This window comes from Salarias fasciatus, chromosome 1 (genome assembly GCF_902148845.1).
Source record: "Salarias fasciatus chromosome 1, fSalaFa1.1, whole genome shotgun sequence".
Taxonomy (NCBI): Eukaryota; Metazoa; Chordata; class Actinopteri; order Blenniiformes; family Blenniidae; genus Salarias; species Salarias fasciatus.
In genome coordinates, this window is record NC_043745.1 from 26,852,688 (window position 1) to 26,876,863 (window position 24,176).

The window sequence follows — 24,176 nt, forward strand, 5'->3', positions numbered from 1 at the left end:
GTTGTGAAAATTAGGTTTGCACATGTGAAAGAGATTAGAAACGGCCTTCACAGCCTTACTTACAGGGAAGTTTGGAAATATTTGGGAACCGCTGATGTCAGAGAGCAAAGCATTTTTTTTTTTTTTTTTTTTGTTTTAGCCAGCCAGAATTTCTTTCTTTATTTATTTATTTATTTTGGCTGATCTGCTCAAGAATTCAATTCATGGCTCACAAGTGTGATGCAATCGGAGCTGTGTGATTTACAACCCCTCTAATATTAACCTTTTAAGACTCATGGGAGTGTTTGCATGTATCCCTTTGTGGTGGGGTGCAACATTTGTGAGGTTTTCCCTTTCGTAGTGGAAATGATGGGATTCTCTTGTCCCCTTACTGCTTTTCAGCCAGCCACAGCAAGAGCCAAACCAGCGTGTAAATAACCCACAGATTTTATCCAAACGGTTTAATTGCCTGCCATGCTTTGTGAGTAATGTCATTACTCACTCCTTTTCCACTGTTGGCATGTAATGCACTTTTACTTGGAACTTTACTTCTTAATATACGCACTAGTTCTGCGATAAGATGCAGTTTGTGTTACTGAAATACATCATGTCAGAGGTGGACGATCGGCTATGTTTTGCACTCTCAGAAATTGCACTATGCAGAAAAAAAATATGCAATGAACAATTGAATTAGATGCTTTACTTTCTCCTAACCATTCTGCAACAAGTTTGCATGTTCTCCCTGTGTATGGATGGGCTGTTGCATTAATGTCCAGATGCTATGTACTGATACCCTGGAGTCCGACAGTAAAGATTTGTCACAGAAGTCCATAAAATTGCAAAGATTTATGTTACAACATCTTTATGGCTTCGTAGCGATAATTTTATTTATTTATTTATTTTCTTGTAGCAGTCAGGTTTTGGTTTATTTTTATTAGTGTGGTCATACAATCAGAATGCTTTTTTTAATAGAATGTTTTTCATATTGAAAACTGTGTCTAACATAAATGCAAGAACATGAAAGACTTAAGATGTAGTTTCATATAATATATTTTTATTTAATGCTACGTGTTACTTTGTGGGCTTTTTAAACAAATACAACAGTTTAAAATTAAAATTGCAAGAAAGCGTTGCTGAGGTTTTCACGCTAGAAGACGAGCCTGTGAGGAAGCATTGTGTTAGAGAGAAAGTGACACTTTGCAAACAGCAGCATCCACCCATCCGCACAGCCGCTCACTGTGAAGAAGTCCCTTATTTAAAGCCAGAAATAACAGTGCGAGTAATGCTCAGCAGCTTTAGGTTCCTGGACAGATAGTGGAGCGTTACCGGAGCAAAACACTGACAGTGCTGGTTAACACACATGTAACCATAGACTACAGAGTACAGCGCGTCTCTGGGGGAGAAGAGGAACAGAAGAAGGAACAGAGAACAGACTGGGATTCACGGCTTCATAAAGACAAACATATTGGTCCTGTGGGACTGGAGCACCACCTTTGTGGTTTCTGTGCATGTGTGTGTGTGTGTGTGCATGTGTGTCTCAGTGGGTGGTTGGACCACATTCTTGTGAAAGGGAGTGCTATCTGTCACACATGTCTGATGAACAGATTGAGCTGCGGCAGACTGGAGTAAATGTCCCGCTCAGATTCTTCCATTCACCGATCTGACAACGCCGACGCGGCGCACAAAAGCTGCTCTCCCCGTCTCGTCGTGTTGTTTGTGCGCGCCGGCTCCCAAGACCACAGCCCGATATTTGTGTGTGTGTGTGTGTGTGTGTGTGTGTGTGTGTGTCTCCTAAAGTAGTCACCCCGGCAGAGATAAGCTCATTATAGGTGCTGTCGGATTTGGTGATGTAATGACAATGAAAGTGCGTGTTAAAGAGTGATACACCCCGGTGGAGAAGCCCCCCCACCCACCCGGTACATTCAAAGCTAAAACAGGTGTGAACTTACATAATGCTTTGTGTGCTTTCAATGTTCTTAAATAAGTAATCACTTATACCTTGTTTTTGCTGCAGCAGCACTTCTAAATAATAACCTGCTCACTCGCTCCTTCCTGCTTCTCTTTTCATTGTGCAGGTGAAGCAAAAAACATCCCTCCGTACCCGGGGCCAAACAGGATGAGGGACTGCTACTGCACGGTCAACCTGGACCAAGAGGAGGTTTTCAGGACCAAGATAGTGGAGAAGTCACTTTGGTACGTTCAGGTTTTCTGATTCTCTTTCTCTGTGTAAAATGAATGTGTTGCACTTGGGGAAAAAAAAAAAAAGAAGTAAAATTTAAAAATGCTCAGGTGAGACCTGGTTGTTTTCTTCAGTCTCAAGTAGTTCTAAAGAAACCGTGACTGGTAACAGGACAGAGTGTTCAAAACAAAATGGGCAAATCAAAAGGAAAACAAACGCCCACAACAGCAGGCCGTGAGCCCGCTGCCTGCTTGATGACCCGATGGTTTTGATTTCGGCGTGTCTCCACATGTGGTCTGTCACGCGTGGTCGAAAATGCAGAAGCTGAGAGAAAAGATCAAGTCAACAGAGCGCTTTAAAATAGAGAAGATCAGGCCGAAAATGCATGTAATTTCTGCAGAATGTGGTAGTTAATGGAGAAATCTTTAGTCACACAGCCTTGACTAAATATGCACACAACGGGATACAGAATTAATAACCTAAATATGAAGTCAAACCACAATTTAAAAAAAAAAAAAAGAAAAAGAAAATAATCGAGTCCCAAGCAGATTGTAGAGATTGTCACACTAATGTTTTGCAGTGTAGTTGTACAATATATTTCCAAATCGAGAGTTTCCAAGTTCGAGAGGATTTAAATGATTGTTTCAGTGCTTCTGTTCATCGTCTGCTCTTCACTCTGTCTCTAAATCTGCTGAGTAATTGAAGAAACCAGTAATTATTAGCAGCAGCCCGGAACTCACAAGATCCGCATTACTGTGATTTCTGTGCTCGTCCTTTAGGTGAAGCAGCAGGACGGTGATGTTCCGACCAGCCAGCAGCCACAAACAGGCTTCTTGTTGTAGGGTCATGATCCTCATGGTTTACTTAAAAAGGCTGATTTCCATGTTTTGGCGACTTATCTTATGAAATCATTTGAAGAGGGAAGAACTGTGATGTTTTCACATGAAGCTGGAAGCAGACTTGGAGCTTGGTAGTTTGGCGAACATGGACATGCCTACTCAGACTATTTTTCTCCAGAAAAAGAAGGGCCTTTCAATTTTTACATTTTTTTCAGCAATTTTTTTTAAAATAGAATATTTTTCTGGTTTTCTGCAATGTAACGTCTAAATATAGTTCACTGGTTGTCTCTTCTTGAGTGACATATATTTAAGCCAGTTATAGGTTCCCCTCGGTCATGGAGCCTCTTGTCTCTGTATTTGTCTGGCAGTTAGCGTGGCTAAGACTGGATCCGTGGTGTATTTGTATCCGTGTGACATCAGGAGCTTAAATAAACCAAGCAGCTCTTTGTCATTTGCAGTCACTCTGTACAGAACATTTTCACTTCTCCTTATAGCAAGCATAATAAGATTTATTAGCAGATCAAGTCGTAGCTCATTGAACTTATTAGCTTGTCCTTTTAGAGCTTCATTAAACAAATCAGATAACGTATCACTACAGAACATTTCAGAAACCACAGTGAAAACTTCCTGGACAGATTTGTATTTAAATATACTGAGTTGTATTGATAAAAAACTTAAGAAAGTTATCTCATCACTATGAGTTCTGTATACATAACTTTGATGTACCACCTCAGAAAATGTACACATACGTGTGCATGTTACATGCATGTGAATTTGTTCTTCTAAAATGTATTACAATGTCTTCTTATCTTTCAACTGTAACTATTCCTGATTGATTTATCTCCTCTGTCCTGCAGTCCGTTCTATGGAGAGGACTTCTACTGCGAGATCCCACGCAGCTTCAGGCACCTCTCCTTTTACATCTTTGACAGGGACGTCTTCAGGAGGGACTCCAGCATCGGTGAGTAGACTCCATGTTTTCATCGCCAGCCGCAGCCCGGCTTGGACAGTGAATCATGACGACTATCCGAAACAACAACTAAACCTCGGCGAACCTGACTGAGGCAACCCTTCTGGTGACTAACATGTCACATTTAAAGGCTCTTCAGCTTGTCTGTTTGGATACGGACGAAAAGTGCTAGAATCTGCCAACATATAAAACCTGCAGTCTCAAGCAAGGCAGCACAAGTCAACTTCGTCTGTTGATGTACAGCCTGCATAAACTCCCAGCAATTTAATGTCAGTAAATGCGACGAATTCAGAAAAGAAACGATAATATATTATTAACACACTAATAATTGAAATTTGAAAACCAGCTGGAAAAGTGCTGAAGTGCATAATAAGTTTATGCATAATTTAAAGCATTTTTACCTTCAGAAATATCTTATCTCCTAAGATATTAACCTGCTGAGTTGTGGTCGCAGGTATGCATTTGTCACGTGTGACTACCTCCCTCAAACCCATCAAGTCAGGGGATGACGGTGGCCAGGAGGGTAATGACTCACTCCGCGCTTCACTCGGTGCGCCGCCGTCACCATTGACTGTTCCTGGTTGTTTACATCCCGACGATCTCTCATTGGCTGCCAGCCTCTGTCTCCATGGCAACATGTTGAGTCAGCGGTGGTCCGTAGTAGAATTAAAACTAAAAATAAAATCCCCGGCCAGCAGCCGCATGGCTTCTGGATGATTAAGAGTGGTACCCCCACCCGGGGCGCCCACTCAGGATCCTCTCTGCCCTGGATCCAGCTGATGTCTGGACGGCACAGTCAACACCTTTTCAGACGACTTGTCAGGAAATCACAAAACCCTCCGGGCGTTTACTCATGCACGTCTGACTGAGCATGTCCTGTAGTTTCTATGAAAAAACAAAAAAAAGGGCACACTTAATAGCTCCTTCTTCTCTTCTATTTTGTTTCAGAGCCATTAATTACAAGTCACTTTGGCCACAAAAAAAAAGAAAATGCAAGAATTGCAAATTAGGTATTTCTTTCTTTGTTAGTCTCCTCAGAATACATTCTGCAAAAGGCAGAGTCAGCAATGTGGTAGGAGCACAGAAGACTGGTGCTGCACAGCTCACCACACCAGCTTTTAGTTTTGCTCTCAAGAAAGAGATATTAAAGTTTTTTGCTTTACCCAAGTTTTGTGACTTGTACATGTTAAAAGGAGTAAGTGTGTGTGTGTGTGTGTGTGTTTACTTATTGAACTTCACCAGATTGATATCAGTCTGTTTTCATAGTCTGCGGTTCTTTTGTGTTTAGGAATGGGTGATAAGAATTGTTTGTTTTCTCCCCTGTTATTGTTATTGTATTTATATAAATTTGATCAGCGTTGCGATCTTGTGAATAGGTAAATACTAATTTTCACAAAGTGTGATCCTGTTTTTTCAGTGGGTGGAAAATGAACTTTATATTGGCTGCTGTACCAATAAATAGTGCTTCTGTTTGTTTTTTTTAATGATAGAAAGATTTGCCGTTTGTGTGAGCAGATGTTTCAGTGATGGGTGTGGGAGTGTGAAAGTTGGGGGTTTTCGATGTGTGTTTGATCACCAACCACAAACTGAAAATTCTTGGTTTTTCTCACAGCAGCTGTTTATTTATATGTGTGTGTGTGTGTGTGTGTGTGTGTTGGTGGGTGTGACAGGCACAGATTAACTGATTAGTTTCAGAGTTAGAAATGACAGGGGTCATTTCCAGGTCGCTGTCATGCACACTGCATCACAGGCCTACCTCCATTAAAAAGAGGCCGGCGTGTGGATTTGCTGTACATGAGCAGACATGTGTTTGCTGCAGATCGTATCCGAACATGCAGGATTATTTTGGGGGGGGGGGGGGGGGGCGGGGGGGGGGGGGGGGGGGGGGGGGGGGGCGGAAACGTAACGTGCATTGTGTTTTGAGCTCATTTGTCTTTGCGTGTGAATGTGTGCACAGGCAAAGTTGCTGTGAAGAAAGAAGATCTGCAGAAATATCACGGGAAAGACACCTGGTTCCAGCTCCAACCTGTCAGCGCTGATTCAGAGGTGCAGGTCAGTTCAGAGAAAACACACAGAAGAACGTCTTGAACACCAAGCAGTCACCCTTGTTTTTCTTTGCCTTGTCCTGTTTGATATAAACTTGCTTTGCTCTGTTCTGTGCATCTGTGCTGTTCTGAGTATATAACAGCAATATGTGTGCTGAAGGTCAGTAGCACACCTCACTGGCAGGAAAGTCTTGATTTGGCACATATTGTTTCTTCCAATTACACCAATCATTGCCCTGGAGCTTTTTCACCCTTAAAAATGTGTTTTCTTCAAAGTGGTCCCAGCGACAGTGAGACAGAGCTGCGTGGTGATGAATCTGATGAGATTCTGCTGGGATTAGTGCTGCAAAAAAAAAATGGTGGTAGTGGGTGTTAAGTAATGGATGTTTTATAAAGTAACTATATGTAGAACCATATACAGCATGTTTCTGAGGATTAGAGGTAAAACAATAAACAAACGCTTTGGTGGATCATAAAATATGGGTGCAATCAAAAGTCCTCTTACTTTACCAGATCAAGAATGTACAAAACAATTATTACCAGTATCAACTGTCTTATTAGTTTGTTCAAATTTACAATAATCTCCATGGAAATATTGAAACACGCTGTAAATCACACCAAGAAGTTCTGTGAGATCCTAGAGTGTTTAATTAATGCTGAGAAATTTTATATTACTGTATCTTGACTGTAAATATATCGCATGCAGTTAAAAAATAAAAACACATCATCATAATTTTCAATATAAATGCATTTGGGAGTCGTGTTTTACTGTCGATGCTGAAATTCAGAAGACTTACATGCAAATAAAAGTATTGCGAAGACCTCTGTGTTCTTCCTGCACAGAGGAAATAGAGGTATATGTTTGATAAAGAGTCTTCATGTCAAGGTATGAATCAGGGCATAACCCAAACAAACACGCTGTGTGTGCACCCGACACATTGAGCCTGCAGGGTCAAAGTCATCTGACTCTGTTGACTGCAAAACAAAACATATTAGTTTCACCTCTGGTGCAGCTCCGTTCATGGCCAGCGGTGAATACATAGCCAATATTTTATGTCTCTCATGAATGATTAATGAATAAATGGCAGGCAACTGTGTTAGTGAACAAAACATGTTTAAGCTGTAGGTCAATGGTTTTGATTTGCTGTTGAACTTCAAAATAAGATCGCAGAAAGAAGTTCTTTTTATAATGAATATGTAAGCAGATAAAGCTGATTTACTCTTGACTTTCTGGGAAAGAATTATAAAGCAACTGGACAGAAATCTTTTACATTTTGAGAAGTTTGAGTGATGTTTTATTGGTTTAATTCTGACAGTCACCAGTTGTACATATCATGGCGACAAAAACAAACAACAAAAGGATATTATTGGTAAAAGAAAATGTGTTGCCGCAGTTTTGATCCAATAATTATTGTCCCGGTATTCCAAAATCTTCTGACGAAGTGCATTGTTTTGGCACTGTTTTTACATGCCTCTTCAATACATGTGCAATATTTTCTGCTATTCACAATTCAGCAGTGTCACTCACCCACACACAGACACACACAGAGCGAGAGGCACAGTGAACAGTAACATCTGCAGACAGATGGGTGTGTGTAGCCCTGGAGCGGCAATGTGAAACAGAGACACATTCATCCGAGGAGCCGGGGAGAGGAAGGATGTGTGTGAGAATGAGAGAAGAGAGAGAAAAAGCGAAGAAGAAGGATCAAATGAAGTAGGAAGATAGAGTGTCTCTCTTCTCTTTTCAATAGAGGACACATTGTTTGGCCTGTGTGCACGTGCGTGTGTATGCGTGTGTGTGTGTGTGTGTGTGTGTGTGTGTGTGTGTGTGTCCCCTCTGCTTGAATCGCTCAGAAAGAGCAACGCCTGTGAGTTTGCATACTGATGCAGTTAATTAATGAAGCTTTTCTAGACAGCTGCACCACGACACTGTCATTATGTCATTAATCCAATCACTTCAGAGGAAAAATAACTTCAGCGTGACGTTCCCGCTCACAGCTATTTTCACAGCGTGTCTCTATTGACAGAGGAATGCCACTTGTTTGTGTGTTTTTCTTCTGCGCTGGGACTTATCATGTTACTGTGCATAAATCAGGCCCTCTTCAGAAAAAAAAAAAAGCACTTCCCAACTGCGGTGCCCTACTTTTGACATCCACAGTGTTGTGTCTGTATCTCTTCGGATGTGTGAAGGATTCAGTGAGTTGGGATGCGTGGTGGAACCTTTCGACGGATTGCCACACGGACTAAAACCAGGCTTGAGATTGAATTAGGTTGCATGTCGTTCTGCAGATTGTGCAGAAATTCACCATGCAGGCTGACTGTATTTTACATGCATCCAGAGCTAATGTGAAGTTGTGAACGCCTACGTTTTCCAGCTGACGTCTCCTGAACCTTTAACGCCTGTGCGCTCATGATGAAAAACAACGGACGCAGGAGGAAAAAAAAAAAAAAAAAGGTGTCTGTTTGTGTGTCCTGCAGGGAAAAGTGCACCTGGAGCTGCGTCTGAGTGAAGTCATCACAGACAGCGGAGTCATCAACCATAAACTGGCCACACGGTGAGGAAACACACACACACACACACACACACACACACACACACACACACACGCACTTATATATATGCCAAATCATTATTTCTGCAATGTATTATTGTGTGAAACAACAACAAAAAATTACATTTTAGGAATGGTAGGAACACTAAAACCCAGATTTACACGAATTGTGTTCCTCTATAAAGGAAACAATGGGTGTCCTTGTCTTTAACTTGGCACATTGCTTCACCTTTGGTGCATTACAGGTTCGAACAGTGGGAAAAAAAACAATAGTAACATATCTTGCTTGTTCACCTGCAAGTGTGTGGGCATTTGATCCCATGCGATCCCTTGTAAAGTGCTAGACAAAGCTTCAATTGAAAAAAAACTACTTTTTTTGAAGAACAGTTGAGATCCTCATAAGCTTATTATGCTCAGGAGCAAATGTTGAATTGTGAAGTGTCACAGTTTCTTCTTTCCCTGCAAGAGGTTTTGACTGGCAGTGAGAGGTGAATGACTGTTTTGTCTCCATTTGTAAACTAAAAGTCTTCATCTTATTTTTATTTTGCTGCTCTTGTAAACTGGGATTCCACACACCATGTGCAACGCTCCAGATTCAATGGGAATTGCTAAAGTGTGCAGGGATGGTTTAGTGTGTGTGTGTGTGTGTGTGTGTGTGTGTGTGTGTGTGTGTGTGTGTGTGTTTGTGTTTGTGTGTGTGTGTGTGTGTGTGTGTGTGTGTGTGTGTGTGTGTGTGTGTGTGTGTGTGTGCGTGCTTGTTTGGCTTTCCAGCTTCTGTAACATGCAGCAGTAGAGTCTGATGATGAGCCAGTGTGGCTTCGTTCCCAGAGCACATTGTGGGTAAGGAGCTTAGAGCGAAGAGCAGGAGGTCAGCTAGTCAGATTTCTCTAGAAAGACACGTGTGTGTGTGTGTGTGTGTGTGTGTGTGTGTGTGTGTGTGTGTGTGTGTGTGTGTGTGTGTGTGTGTGTGTGTTGCAGAAGAGAGAGAACTGTGTCCATTCAGCTTCGCCGGCCAAAGAAATCATACACTTCAGTCAGTCAAAGTTAAGCTGGTGTGAACTGCAGACTCAGCCTTATTCACATCTTAAACACCTGCTGAGTGGAGTTCTGCTTCAACACAGCGCTATAAGCCATGTTATGACTGCCAGTGGGCCGCGCAGGGCTGCCGGCATTGACACTCTTGTCTCATAGCAAAAATCTCCCTGGATTTTTTGAAGGGACTTTTAGAGAAACTAGAACTACTGTGGAGATTGAGTCATATGTTCTGTCTAATTGTGCTCAATATGAATACAGTACATGAAACCTTTCCTTCCTGTGCAGTGGGTGGAGGAGTGACTTTTACGTGTATGCACCGTCTGAAGCTGAGAGATGAGTAGTGGTCTCGGAACCAACTTCCAACACCCTCAGATTCTTTACTAAGCACACACAATCCTGACTCACACTGACTTCCTATCAGGTCGTATATCAGTTTTCACACAGTGTCTTCACACAATCTGAATTTGGTTTAAAGTTCCTTATAAATTCATCTGATGGTTTCGTTTTGATATTTGAGAATTTTCTCAAACAGATGACCCGAAAGCGTGAATATAATCTAAAGACAAGAAACACCTTATACCAAAACAGCCATCTTCCTGTTATGAGTTCCAGTAATCTAGTGGATCAGCGACCAGTGGCTCTGACTCATAAACGCATCGCCTCTTCACATGTGTGAAATTTTCAGGGCTGGGCGGGGGTCACTGATGCAATTCATTTCCTTTTGATCTGAGTGAAATTGTTTTTGGCAGGAAACGTGGGCGCAGAAGAGAGGCACATTAACCTAATATGAGTAACGTCAACTAAAACAAATAAGTCTGCCTCAGCACCGCTGTCTGGCGTGTCAGGGCTCAGAGCGCTGACGTGAGAGAGGAAAGAGAGGAGAGACCGGACGGGGGTGCTGCATTGTAGGCCAAGCAGGGGTTATATAAACAAGCTTACTGGACAGGAAGTGCTCTGGCATTAGTGATGCTTAACCCAACCCTCTCCTTATTCCTTATTAGGGACCGGTGTGTGTGTGTGTGTGTGTGTGTGTGTGTGTGTGTGTGTGTGTGTGTGTGTGTGTGTGTGTGTGTGTGTGTGTGTGTGTGGATGGTGCAAGCTGTTGCATGTGTGTCACTTCAGTTATGGGCAGTGCAGCGATTTGCTGTGTAATTCATCATGTGGTATGACTAGTGGCGCATCATGGTGACACACAGGAAGTGGCCTGTTTGGGCGCTAATCCCCTTACAGTATGATGTCATGGGGCAACGGGACGCTGGGGACACGACAGACAGAGAGACACATGGACGGATAGAGTTTGTTAATCAATTACAAGTTGAAGTTCTAGTGTTGAAGAAAATAAATGAGGGCTCTTCTCTTTAACTCCACCCATGCGTTGTCATTGGCCGACATTTTATTCAGATTATTTTTAAATTCACTTTGTTCAAATTGATTGTATAAAATGTTAGTAAATCAAAATTTGTTTTGTGATTAAATGTAACAAATGTCCATGTTAGAAGAAAATGTTTGGCATATTGAATAATATAAGCGTATTCATTATCATGTCATTTGACTTTCAAAGCAGTTCTTGCATGGTGTATGTTATACTTTAGTATTGGTAAAATTCTATTTTGAAATAAATCTACTGTCAGAAATAACAGAATTATATTAATATAATAACAAGGAAAAGTAAAAGTAAAAAAAAAGGTTTCTAATTTTTCATTCTATAGCTGTATTCCTTATTAGTTTTTGACAAATTAATTTGATTAATTAAATCTTAACTATTCTGCCAGAGAATATTGCACATTTAATCTCATAAATATTAAACACCTGTTTGAATAGTTTTCTGTGTTTTCATTTATGACTTATACATCTATCATTTGTTTTTGTTGTTTTCTTGTGTGTTGTTTTTTTAATGTCTTTGTTACTTTGGATATGAGATCTAAATGTATTTGTAATTGTCGTCATATTTTGGGGAATTTTAACCACCTTGTGAAACAGATACATAATCAGACAATGAATCTATTTTTTTTTTTTCTGTAATTGTAGGCTTTTCTTTTAAACTAGATTGTCTGGTGTTTAGGATAGTTTTTAAACACACCTGCTGATTCGTGTGATTCAGGCAAATTCAGTCAAAGCAGTAGAGGCTACAGTTAGTTCTGCCTGTTGCTGTATGCAGTAATGTGCTGTTACACAGTATCATTACATTAAAAATATATACAGTATATCTCTGTCAAGTGAGTATCGTAATTTAAAGTCTTTTAATCTTAGAAACGATATCAGTATCATTGAAACAAACACAATACAGTCATGAACTCCACCTCACTCCAAAGACAGTTTGTGTTTCTTTGTGTCTTCAGTGTGTAATTCACAGATATTTTCCTTCATTTTGTTTGATTGAGTTATTGTGGTCTTTTTCTTCCATCTCCCCCTTCAGTTTAATTATTTGGCCTCATTTCGTCTGCGTGTTTTTATTTTGCGGCCTGATTTGTTTGTTCTTTGCAGCAGCCTTTTTATTGCCTCATTAGTGTCTTAATGCTAATTTTTTTTATTCGGCTATGCTTGCTTTGACTCACTCTCTGTCATAATTAGGTGTTTTCCTTTCGATTTGCTAGTTTATGTATTTTTTTGGTCTTTTCAGTGCCTGGCCATTTTGCATCATTTCTCTTCTTATGTCTTTTCTGAATCCTTTTCAGTTTTTCTTCCTCTTGATGGAATAAATGATCATTCTGGGTTACTGAGCCTGCGCCCAGCAGGCTTGTTAATGCCGGTCCATGATCTAATGCCCGTTACACAGTCATACAAAAATAAAGACCGATTTATTTTAAGCCTGAAAAGTAAACCACGGTCCCTCTCAGGGCTGATGCTGACCCACGGCCTGTGTTTCCACAGTAAAACCAAGTCACCTGGGGACAAATAAGGAAACGTGATGAGAGTTTTGTCCTGCTGGAATGAAAGACAGTTGTGTGTCTGGTCTTTGTGTAAGAGTTTCACATATTAGTTCATCAAAACAGTGAGAATTAAAGATTATGAGACAATGACTGCCACATCTGTTCAGGTGTGTGTGTTTTTTTTTTCCTAAGCAGAAGCTGGTATCTTACAGAGGAACCCCATTAGAGCAGGTTATTGCTTTTTTCTCGAAGATGTGTCAGCCTTTGCTTTATGTTTTATTTTGTTTTTGGCTCTCAAATGATCTGTGTGCTGTGTGTGTGTGTGTGTGTTGTTTCTGGATCATGCAGGATTTAAAACTGGCACAGGCATTTGCCAAAAAGCTCAAAGGGAATTGCTTCCCTCCGTCCCTCATCTCTTTTCATGGGTCTGTGTTGTTTTTGTCTTTCCTGCAATCGGACCCATGCACACCGTTCACACAGGACACCTAATTCACAGAGAAACCTGTGACGCAGCTCCTCACATGTCCAGGAGCGGACATACCGCGCATAACAGTCGGGTTCCACCGGACAGAGGAACACCGAGTCTCATGCTGACTGTTCGGGCTGATAAAGCTAAAAGCTTTGCAGAGATGTTAGATTGGGTATCAATTCCCTGTGGTCCTGACAGTATTCTTGACCCTTTCTCGTTAGTCATTTCATTACATGCTAATAGGGTGTAGAGGGGCTTAAAGAGTCCCCCGAGAGCATTGTCAGCTTGTCTTTTTGCCCTTTGTATTCGGTATTTAGAGAAACGCTTTTCATTTGACAAACGGTGTCAAATGTAACCTTGAAATTGCAAACAGTTTCCAAAAACAGTAAGAGCGTGTGTTTTTTAAAATTGTCTGGTTAATCCTGATACAGATATTGATATATAAGCTTGTCCAATAACGTGGCATTTCTATTATGTCTGATTTGTGTCTATGCAGAGTGCTGGAGTGCCAAGGTCTCCCAATCGTCAACGGCCAGTGCGATCCATACGCTGCCGTGTCCTTATTAGGTCCTTCAAGGTAAGCAGGATTTCACCAGTTAACATATGCTGCTTTGGTTATTGCTTGTTTACGTTTCTTTGTTTTCCTCTGTTTCAGGTCAGAAGCCAAGAAGACCAAAGTGAAAAGAAAAACCAACAATCCACAGTTTGAGGACGTTTTCTACTTCGAGGTAATTTACTTTTGACTCGTCATTTAAAGAGGAATTTCCGTGTTTCATTAAAGGAGACATGGGCAGTACAACTTAAACTAGTTATTGACACAACACAGTGATTTATCACAAAGATATTTTATTCACTTAATTTTTCCAAACCTCAAAGGTGTTAGTATATTGTCGTAAAGATATTTTTTTTCAGCCCATAAAAGTGAATTTAAATATTTTCACTAACATCTGAGAGGAGAAATTATAATTCTCTCCACCAAATTTTAATGAGATTATTATCCTTCATTCTTTTTTTCAATATGTAAAATTCTCTCTGCGCAAAATATTCATTAGTTGTTATAAAAAAATACAAATAAAATTACAAGTGAACAAAAATTTTAGTCTAAACTTTTCACAGGTCAACAATTAGATTGATATTTCATTGCTTAATGTTAAATGTCAGAGTTAACTGGATGTAGTAACTTTTAAAAACTATATATAAACATGGACTTGCAAATTATTGATATTATGGACTATTTGACTAAACATTGTGGTGAAAATCTGTAACTAGAAGTGATAGTTTACTGTGAAAGCATCTGTGTTTTTATTCAATATTTTATTGAATAAAAAAATTGCATATTGTTATCGTTAACGGTCACAACAGTTTATCACTGTTCATGAAATATCCTTTTGAACACAAGTCACACTTTGCATCTACACTAATTCATATTTATCAGCTAATATTAATAGAGGTAACACATACACACACACACACACACACACACACACACACACACACACACCCTTTCACGATGCCCCTGTTAACCCTCCCTCTCTCACAGCAGCGCTGCCGTGACATTCTTGCTTCGCTCCTCCCTCTGGCCTCCTCGCTGCAGCGCCAGCAGACAGAAGGACAAGAGTATGATTGATTCAGACAAACCAAACAATCTGGCCCATTGATTTCTGAGCTACAAGACCGTCTTATTTATTCCCAGCCACCACATGAACCCGACTGGGCAGCGCTTCTGCCTTCAGCCCAGCGATCGTCTCAGGAACGCAGCCCATCCATCTCCGTTTCTGTCATGTGACAGAATCATCTACTGGTCTGAAATTTATTGTCTGATTGCTCCAAGCTCACATGGGCTGATTTCATTTAAACTCAAGCTGGCCAGATAGCGAGCATCAAAGCAAAGCATTTACAGTTTTCCAACAAAAGCATTATTCATTCATCTTCTTTGCCCATTTTATCCATGTTGAGGTCAACTGGAGTCTTTCCCAGCTGACCTTTGGTGAAGTTCAGGGTACAACCAGTCCATCACATCCCAACAAGCAAGTGTTTCGACTGTCGGAAGTCCATCCGTCTATCTTCTGTATCTTTTCATCAAACTTAGGGCAGAGGAGAGCTTAAACTGATCCCAGCTGATGGGAATCGGCCAGCCCATCACAGGATAAACACGGAGATTTACCCATAACCCCCAACTGCAAGTTTTTTGGACTGTGGAGGAAAAAAAAAACAGAAGGAAAACATACGTATGAACTTTACACTGAAAAACAACCAAACTATATTCCCTCTGGTTCTTCTTGCTGTGAGCTGATCGAGTCAGCAAAGCAAAACTGAGTAATTGTCACGGTTCGATTAATTTCGTCTGTCGTTCTTTGATTCTAGGTGACGCGGCCACTGAGCTACACAAAGCGGCAGTTTGATGTTGAAGAAGAGGATGTTGACAAACTGGCGCTGAGGTGAGTCACTGATTGATTCAACTCTGTCCAAGGTCTGAATGGGACGTCACTGCAGGCTTCGCTCCTGCTTTAATGTCACACTGGGTTCATGTTTTGCAGGGTGGATCTGTGGAATGCCAGTAATCTGAAGTTCGGGGACGAGTTCCTTGGAGGTGTGCGAGTTCCTCTGCGGGTCCTGGGCCAGGCCGGGGTCCACGACGCCTGGTGAGCTGAATGTCCCCCAGTGCATCATCCTCCGCCTTGACCCAGTCGTCACTCTGGATCTGACTTTTATAGTTTTTTCCACTGAATGAGCGCCACACTGAACGCCTGCTGCAGCGGAGCTGCTTGGGTTTCATTGTCGTTGGCTGTTGACTTTTTGAATATGAGTTGCCATGACAACAGTAGAGCCGAGTATCAACAGTCACGACAGACTTCTTTTCAGTTTTTTAAAATTTTATTTCATTATTAGACTAAATTAGATTCAGTTTTATATTGAAAGCTTTTTCCTTCTGCCGATGACCCAGCCTGTTTTGTGTTTGTTTCTGAGATTCCATGTTTGAATTGGCGAAGGAAAACATTTGCCTCTTCTTTGAATGTTACCCTGGAGAATTAAACACGGACACTGGGGGAAAATAAACCGAGTGAGCAGTGCCGTGAATTTCAAAAAGAAATAATAATTCTCTTGAATAAAACGATAAAATGCATTTTAGAATCTTTTTTTTTTTTAAACATTTGATGAAGAGTTCATTGTGTTCTTTTGGGTGCATACCAAAAACACAAGTTGTACAGTAATGTATCACTGACTTGTTCTATTACCAAATAGCATCTGACCCACTTGCATTTAGCTGTCTTTTTAGCCGTAAGAGAATCACAAACCCAATATTCAGTTTGTGGCAACAGCTGTGTTTTGCTTCTTCTGAAGGATTCAATGTGACTGCAATATGAAAATACTAACAAAAACACACCAGAGACCATTGTCAAAATTTGTAAAATTCTTCTCTTTGCTCATCTTCAGGTACTTTTTGCAGCCCAGAGAGAACGGAGGGAAGTCTGTGAAGGTGGAAGAGCTCGGCTCTCTGCGTCTGAACATCGTTTACACCGAGGACCACGTCTTCCCCTCCGAACACTACACCCCCCTCAGAGACCTGCTGCTGCACTCTGCTAACGTGGAGCTGCATGTACGTCAAAGTGCCTCTCTTTCCCCGGCACGTTGTTCGCCGTCGTGCAACATGTCGTCGCGTTTAACTCCTCCACTGTCTGTGTGCAGCCTGTGTCAGCGTCCACGGCTCATATTCTGGGGGAGGTGTGTAGAGAGAAACAAGAGGCTGCCATCCCGCTCGTGCGTCTTTTCCTTCATTACGGCAAAATAGTGCCTTTCATCAGCGCCATCGCGCACGCCGAGGTCAACCGCACACAGTAAGTGACCACAAAATAACTTGGCAGCAGCTCATTGATCCCTCTTTTTCAAACACTTCATAAAAATCTTTGTTTCAAAAAGGCCCAGCCAAAATATCAGCCTTTAAGTCAGTTTTGCTGACATTAATAATTGAAGTGAATTTAAAATGCAGTCATTAAGATTTATGCCCATGTCAGCCAGCTTAGCAATTTGATTTGACTGTGAAAATATGTGCTGCCACTGTGATATTATTTATTTTGGATATTAAATGGCTCTCAGAAGACATTTTGTTTATTTACTTTGGCAGCCTGTGGCATCTCACTTAAAAAAAAAAAAAAACAGCCGTAGTTTTGACACGCTTCGCCTTTTTTTCTAGGGATCCAAACACCATTTTCCGGGGAAACTCACTGACTTCTAAGTGCATTGACGAAACCATGAAGCTGGCAGGAATGCACTATCTGCAGGTCACACTCAAACCGATCATCGATGAGGTATTTTTCCCCTCCGAATTTGATCAAATCTCACTCTGAATTATTTCTGAAACCATTTCATGTCTTTCCCAAGGAAATTTTGTTGGATCAGTTTAATGCGGATGTTTTAGTACTCTTCTGAATCGTTCCAGATCTGCACGGAACACAAACCCTGTGAAATTGACCCAGTCAAGCTCAAAGAGTCTGAGAATCTGGACACGAATAGAGTAAGAAAGAGAGTGTGTGTGTGTGTGTGTGTGTGTGTGTGTGTGTGTGTGTGTGTGTGTGTGTTTTTGTGTGAGCGTGTGCATGTCTTTGTAACCTCTGACCTCTCTCTCTCTTCAGGAAAACCTCCGTCAGTATGTGGACCGCATTTTCAACGTCATCACAACCTCTGGCGTGCGCTGTCCCACCGTCATGTGCGATATCTTCTTCTCCCTGCGAGAGTCGGCCGCCACTCGTTTCCAAGGTAACCAGACCTCTCGAGTGACTTGCAGGAGAGCGGAGAAAGCCACTAACGAGGAGCAGGAAATGAAGGACAATAAAGAACAGGATGTGCAAGATGTCCAAGGACACTTTCCTCGATTCGCTGCGGATCACAGAAAGGCCTTTTGTGCTCTGCTATTTGTGTCAAGCACAAAACCACTTATGCCTCCTACACACTTCATACAGCCATGTGCACTATGGTATGGTGTCACGTGTAGTGTGTCTTGTACTTTGCTGCCTCCTATAGGCCACCTGAGGCTATTGCAGATCTGTTAAACCCTGTGTGCGATTGCATGAAACTGAGGAATATATTGACTTTATATACTTTGATTAAAACTATTTTTCGTAGCTAACTGCTTAACGATAAAATCCCTTTAACATTTTAGTTTGCGCAGTGGGTTTTCTTTCGGACATTATTGCCAAATAGACAATGCAAGCTAAATTTCACCTTTTTTCTCTTGTTATTTCATTTTTGTATTTTAAGTCTTTCTTTGTTTTTTCTTTGTTTCCTTTTTTCCAGTCGACCAAGACGTGCGATACACAGCAGTGAGCAGTTTTATCTTTCTGCGTTTCTTCGCCCCAGCCATCCTCTCCCCGAACCTGTTCCATCTCCGACCGCACCACCCAGTGAGTCTGACACCGAATTCTAACAAACAGTGTATGATATGCGTACGTGCTACGTTTGTGCACGTCTGAAAGTAGTTACCGCTGAAGCTTTTTGCTGCAGCACATGAGTTTTGTTAGTTTTGACAGGCTGAAAAGTGGCGCAGTTTGCTATCAGTCTTGATTTCAGCGTTTGCATGTTCTCTCTCTGCATTTGTGGGTTTTAATCCATGCATGAGGCTAACTGGTGGCTCTAAGTTGTGTGAAAAATGTGAACTTGATCTTTAAGTTAAATAGTTTTACAAACGATGGAAAAGTGCTTGGAAAGTTTTTATTCAGAAGATTTTAAATGTTTTTGTTTTCTCAGCATTACAAAAACCAAGATTTCATTTTAATATGCCTTACTCACAAAGATACTGAAAGCTCAGGATTAGATTTTTTAATTCCATCTTTTTTATCTGCAGGATCCCGCCACATCCCGAACGCTCACCCTCATTTCAAAGACGATCCAGACCCTGGGAAGTCTGGCCAAATCTAAATCTGTGAGTTTCTGGCGTCGAAGTCCTTTTTTTTTTTCTTCTTTTTTTTTGTCTGTATTCTTCAGATCAGACTTGACATTTAACTCTTGAAGAGTTGATTTCAAACATGACTTGCTGATCTTTTCCTCTTTCTGTTGCTCTTTCTTTCCAAACTTTTTCTTTTTTCCTTTCAAGGCCAATTTCAAAGAGTCTTACATGGCTGCGTTTTACGACTACTTCAATGAGCAGAAATATGCCGACGCTGTGAAAAATGTGAGTGTCCAGTTTCTTTGCTCCTCACATGGGGTGAATCTTTGCCAGTTTGCACAATGAAATGTTCTTTATTGAAGCTGAGAGAGTAGAGGGAAAGATATCAACGCCTGCTTTCAACTTTTGGGTGAAGGGAAGAAGTTTTTTTTGGATGCCATATTGAAGTGATCAAAAGTTGCCTCCATAATAATTTATTTTGATGAATTGAATGTTTTACTCTTTGCTCCACAGTTCCTGGACCTGATCTCCACATCTGGCAAATGGGATCAGAAGAGTATTGAAACGCCCATCATGCTCAAAGAGGGGTAAGGAGTCTTCCTAATGTTGAACTCATATATGTAAAATGCAGAATCTGGCAGTAAAAATCCTTCTCTACCACACAGAGGTAACAGTTAAACTGCCATACTGTGTACGGTGGCTGCTTCCATTATACCGATCTTTATAACTCGACTGCTAATCACTCAGCTTCAATGTTTGTTTGTTTTCCAACTTCTTAAAGTCATCCTGGCTTTTTCCTCCTCTGCCTTTAGACTACAGACATAACTGACTTTAATTCCAAACACAAATGTATCTGGACTTTGTCACATAGGCGACATCTTGCATGCGACTGAAATGAATTACTGCAAATGTATCAGTGTCAGGTAATGAAAAATGAAGTAAATTGGATCTGTGACGTGATCGGTTCAGCTCAACATCATCAGAGGCGTTCTCTTGGTTTTATGCAGGTTTTTTTTTTTTTTTTTTAAATTTCAGGTCGTTTCTGTCTGCTAAAAAGTTAGTTTCGGAGAAACATCCTTGAAATAGTGTGTTAACAGTTTAGTAGTGTCCAGAGGAAAAGTGTAAAAATTAATGCTCATACATTGAAGGTATGTCAAGTTTTTTGCTGCTTAGGAATGAAAAAAAAATCAGTGCTTTAATCCTGTTAGGAAAAGTTGCTAACTTTATCTGAAATGGTGAACAATTCTTTGCTGCAGATTATTTGGCCTGTTTGCAGTTCTTATGTTGAAGAGCGCACACCTGTAGCCTCATTGCACATTAATAAATGCATGTGTGGCATTAACCTTCCTATGCAGCTCTCAGCTACAAATCAGAGTCCTTCCTAAACCGAGGGTGAAGCTCACACACGGCACTGCTTGTGGTCTGAGCCATTTCCAAAGTGAACAGTTCCAGTAAAGTTACATCCGGGGTGTTATACGTCTTGCAGCACATGCGCGACTGCTTTGATAACGGATGATTTTCATGAGGCTTTCAAGCAGAGCAGAGTTTCCAGGTAACACTAGTTGTGCCAGCGCCTCATTTATCAATACCCCACCCCCCTCCTTTCTCTCATTTCTGCTACCGGGCGTAGGAGTGTAAAACTCACTATAAAGAGGGTTGATGGGAAGGGGTCAAAAGGCACGAAGGGCAGGTAAGAGCTTCTCTGTGTCAAGGCTTTGCCCTTGTGACCCCCCCCAACTTCCTGTGTGTGCAATGTGACCTTCCAAAACCAAGCCGGCTATTTTCTCTCCCACCTACTCCATGCGCTGCTGTAGACGCTGCTGCACTTTACTTTACATCCCTCCTGCTCAAAAGCTGATACCAACTGCAATGCTGGATTTTACTTTTAGTCTCTCTGCATTTAAAGAACTCGGTGACCAGGAGGGCATAAAGTAAAGTGCTAACCTGCTTACCTTGGAGACGTCACTAGTGCTAATGGGCCTCCTCGCTGTGCCAGATGTGCTCGGTGTGACAGTGAAAGCAGGGGTTGGTTACTGTTCAAACATTTCTGGGATCACATATTTGCCCACATCTTGACCCTTTTCTACCCCCTCTTGCCCACACCGCGACCCACATCATTTCCACACCGTTTCATGCACAGCTCATGCCAGATGTGAAACCAGCACCCTCTCCACTGCATAATGCGGGAAAAGGAAAAAAAAAAAAAAAAAGAAAGAAAGAAAGAAGTTCCAGCTGTTAAGTTTCAACCTTGATGTTCAACAGCCTGGTGCTTCATACCAGATCCTACAGCCCTCAGACTCCAAGCAGCTCTAAACATCCTGCTGTTTACTCCCTCTTAAAGGAGCATACCGGTGATTTTACATGTTTTATCAACAAATTGTGTTGATCTCACATGCCACAAAACATAACAAGCTTTCTGCTTATCGATTTCGAGTGACAGGCAGCCATTGACTGAATTTATTCCAGTTCGCTCACACAATCGGATATTAGTTTGTATTAGTATTACGTAAAACTGTATTGTTTTTTAACGGAGTTCTCACTACTAAACTATGTTTCTAAAATGTGTTTTTTTGCCATAGCAAAACAGCTCACTGAAACTCTGGAATCACTTTTTGGTTTATGTTTTATAATTGATTTAAGGATTGATCAATACACTTCTCTCCTAATTTTACCTAATTGTAGTACCCGAAAACCTACTTCACATGCATTACTGTGTTAAAACTAATGAGATAAAAAGTAAATAAATAATTAAGTATATGATCATGCACATTCATTTTAATCAAATCAGAAACCAGTGGCTGGCTGCAAGGATGAAAAGAAGGCCGTGAATTTCTGAGCTTTGATTTGGGCGAAGATCATTACAGTGATGATCACACAATTTTTAGGTAATGGGTGGAAAATATGCAAAAACACTGGTACCTTTGATCAGCTGTCCCATCTCCTTTGTGACTCATAGATAAACTTATGAGTGTTTTTTGTTTTTTACATGAACATCTATAATTGCATCTGCATATGAATGGATTTCAAGGTGCCTAGTTTTAGTGGATGAGCACAAAAAAGTTTAAATGTATCTGTAAAATAGTTTCGCTTAAAGCACCAAATTTGCACACCTAATCATTTAGCCTGTGTTGCTCTATGCACATACAAGAGACCGTGCCTGAGGAAAAAAAAAAAAACTGACCTATTCAATCTTTTTCTTTGAGGGATTTCAGCGAAATAACATCTCTTTTATTTCTCTTCAGATTTATGATCAAGAGAGCACAGGGGAGGAACCGCTTTGGAATGAAAAACTTCAAGAAGAGATGGTTTCGCCTCACCAACCACGAGTTTACCTACCACAAAACAAAAGGTACCAACTTCAGACATGTTGATGCCTTTTCTGTATGTTTATATGTCACTGTGTGTATTTCTGGGAGAACCAAAAGGAAGGTGAAGTTACTAAGTGGACGATACTTTACATAGCACTTTTAACACCGCTTACGCAGAGCCCAAAGCACTTTACACTGCATGTCACATTCACCCATTCACACACACATTCACACACCAGATTGAGCAGATTAATTTGATTTATATGAATTTTGATAGCTTTGTGAACACTGTTTCTGAGATTGGAGCAACGCTCTGCAGGAAAAGATACTGCAGAATGATTATTATTCAAGAGGAAAAACCTTGTGAAATTCTTTGCTTTCATGCATAATAAAGTTAGAACTGAACACACATTTTTAGAGGCAATATGAGACGCTATCGGTTTTTAGTGTGTCTCAGCCATCCTCTGGGAATTACCAAAAAATTGAAGTGAACTTTTAGTCAATTACGTGGATAGTTTACCTGGGAATCACGTTATTATTATTGAGTTAAAGCTGCAATGACGAAACTCCTGTAAGTCCAGAGGAATGCACGTAGCAGGATCTGTTATATATGAAAACTGAATCATTTTCATGGCAAATCTTTCTAATAACCAAAGTCAATACATCACACTGGCCAGACTATGTTATGGGCTATTTTTCAGTGAAAATAAGTCTGAAAAAGTGAGGCTTACTGTAGTTTAATATTGTTCTCCTGGTATTATTCCCAGTGCTGCTTATTTAGGGCTTTAAAAACAAAAACAACATGCTGTATGTGTAATTTGATTTGGGAAAAGCAGGCAGCACTAGAGCGTGAAAGTGACGATCGCTGGGGCTAAACTGGGAAATCATGAGATTTGTGTGAGAAACAGGCTGATACTAAGACTGTAGTGTGTATGTGAAAGTGTTTGTGAGGATAAAACATCTGAGAAGTTCTGCACTGTTCTTCTTGCTAATTGATCTCCCAAATTTTTCTGTATCTTCTCCTACTTCCAGGCGAGGGAGCTCTGTGCAGCATTCCCATCGAGAATATTCTGGCTGTGGAGAGACTGGAGGAGGAGTCTTTCAAGATGAAAAATGTAAGGAGCCCACACAGTGACCCATATAAAACATTCACAAGGTTCATTGTTTGACCCGAAATTCTCCTACAATTATTTATGCTCTTACCTTTTTTTCTTTTTCTTTTGTTTTTTTTTTCCCCCATTTTCCTTCCTACCAGATGTTCCAGGTCATTCAGCCAGAGCGTGCGCTCTACATCCAGGCCAACAACTGCGTGGAGGCCCGAGACTGGATCGACATCCTGACCAAAGTCAGCCAATGCAACCGCAAACGCCTGAGCACCTACCATCCTTCCGCCTACCTCAACGGACACTGGCTCTGTTGCAAGCTGTCGGCAGACGCCGCCCCCGGGTGTACGCCCTGCACCGGGTACGTCAGGTTCAGCTCTGCCCTGCATTTGATTATGATTTTTTTTCTCCCTTTCTTTCTTTCCTCCTTCTCTTGTTCTCATCTGCTGCCTGCGTCTGTTTTCAGCGGTCTCCCAGCAAACATCCAGCTGGACGTGGATGGAGACAGAGAGACTGAGAGGATTTATTCCCTGTTTAGCACATATATGACCAAGCTCATCAAGATGCAAGGTTGGACACGGAGAGAAGCGTTTGCAAATGCGTCATGTTTTTTTAAAATTTTATTTTGACATTATTCTTTTTAAAATCTTCTGCAGAGGCCTGTGGCAGCAAGTCTGTGTATGATGGACCCGAACAAGAGGAGTACTCCAGCTTTGTCATTGACGATCCCCAGGAGACCTACAAAACCCTGAAGCAGATCGTTTCAGCTGTGCAGACTTTAGAGCAGCAGCACACCAAGTACAAGCGGGACAAGTTCAAGAAGACAAAGCTCGGCAGCCAGTACGTGGTTTATTATTCAAATGAGCAGCGGAGACTTCAGTTCTGGACAGAATAACTATATTTTCAGGCCAGCAGGTGGTGGAATTGTACAATCCACAGTCGTCAT

At 41.1% G+C, this 24,176-nt stretch overlaps 1 protein-coding gene across 2 annotated transcripts in view; it reads left to right on the forward strand.

Moving 5' to 3' along the window:
• The window catches only part of rasa3 (RAS p21 protein activator 3), a 40,879-nt gene that overhangs the window by 12,171 nt on the left and 4,532 nt on the right, over positions 1 to 24,176 (forward strand). Inside the window, exons 2-24 of one of the 2 annotated variants that reach the window (XM_030104396.1) lie at positions 2,055 to 2,172; positions 3,855 to 3,958; positions 5,925 to 6,019; positions 8,491 to 8,567; positions 13,435 to 13,515; positions 13,594 to 13,666; positions 15,303 to 15,376; positions 15,476 to 15,580; positions 16,374 to 16,536; positions 16,626 to 16,774; positions 17,131 to 17,245; positions 17,377 to 17,451; positions 17,570 to 17,693; positions 18,231 to 18,337; positions 18,778 to 18,855; positions 19,027 to 19,104; positions 19,333 to 19,406; positions 20,450 to 20,509; positions 22,062 to 22,168; positions 23,160 to 23,242; positions 23,383 to 23,591; positions 23,697 to 23,800; positions 23,887 to 24,070. In XM_030104396.1, coding sequence (XP_029960256.1) covers positions 2,055 to 2,172; positions 3,855 to 3,958; positions 5,925 to 6,019; positions 8,491 to 8,567; positions 13,435 to 13,515; positions 13,594 to 13,666; positions 15,303 to 15,376; positions 15,476 to 15,580; positions 16,374 to 16,536; positions 16,626 to 16,774; positions 17,131 to 17,245; positions 17,377 to 17,451; positions 17,570 to 17,693; positions 18,231 to 18,337; positions 18,778 to 18,855; positions 19,027 to 19,104; positions 19,333 to 19,406; positions 20,450 to 20,509; positions 22,062 to 22,168; positions 23,160 to 23,242; positions 23,383 to 23,591; positions 23,697 to 23,800; positions 23,887 to 24,070 — 2,437 coding nt within the window. The remainder of the gene's footprint in view (positions 1 to 2,054; positions 2,173 to 3,854; positions 3,959 to 5,924; positions 6,020 to 8,490; positions 8,568 to 13,434; positions 13,516 to 13,593; positions 13,667 to 15,302; positions 15,377 to 15,475; positions 15,581 to 16,373; positions 16,537 to 16,625; positions 16,775 to 17,130; positions 17,246 to 17,376; positions 17,452 to 17,569; positions 17,694 to 18,230; positions 18,338 to 18,777; positions 18,856 to 19,026; positions 19,105 to 19,332; positions 19,407 to 20,449; positions 20,510 to 22,061; positions 22,169 to 23,159; positions 23,243 to 23,382; positions 23,592 to 23,696; positions 23,801 to 23,886; positions 24,071 to 24,176) is intronic. The other variant, XM_030104479.1, reaches the window with a different exon arrangement.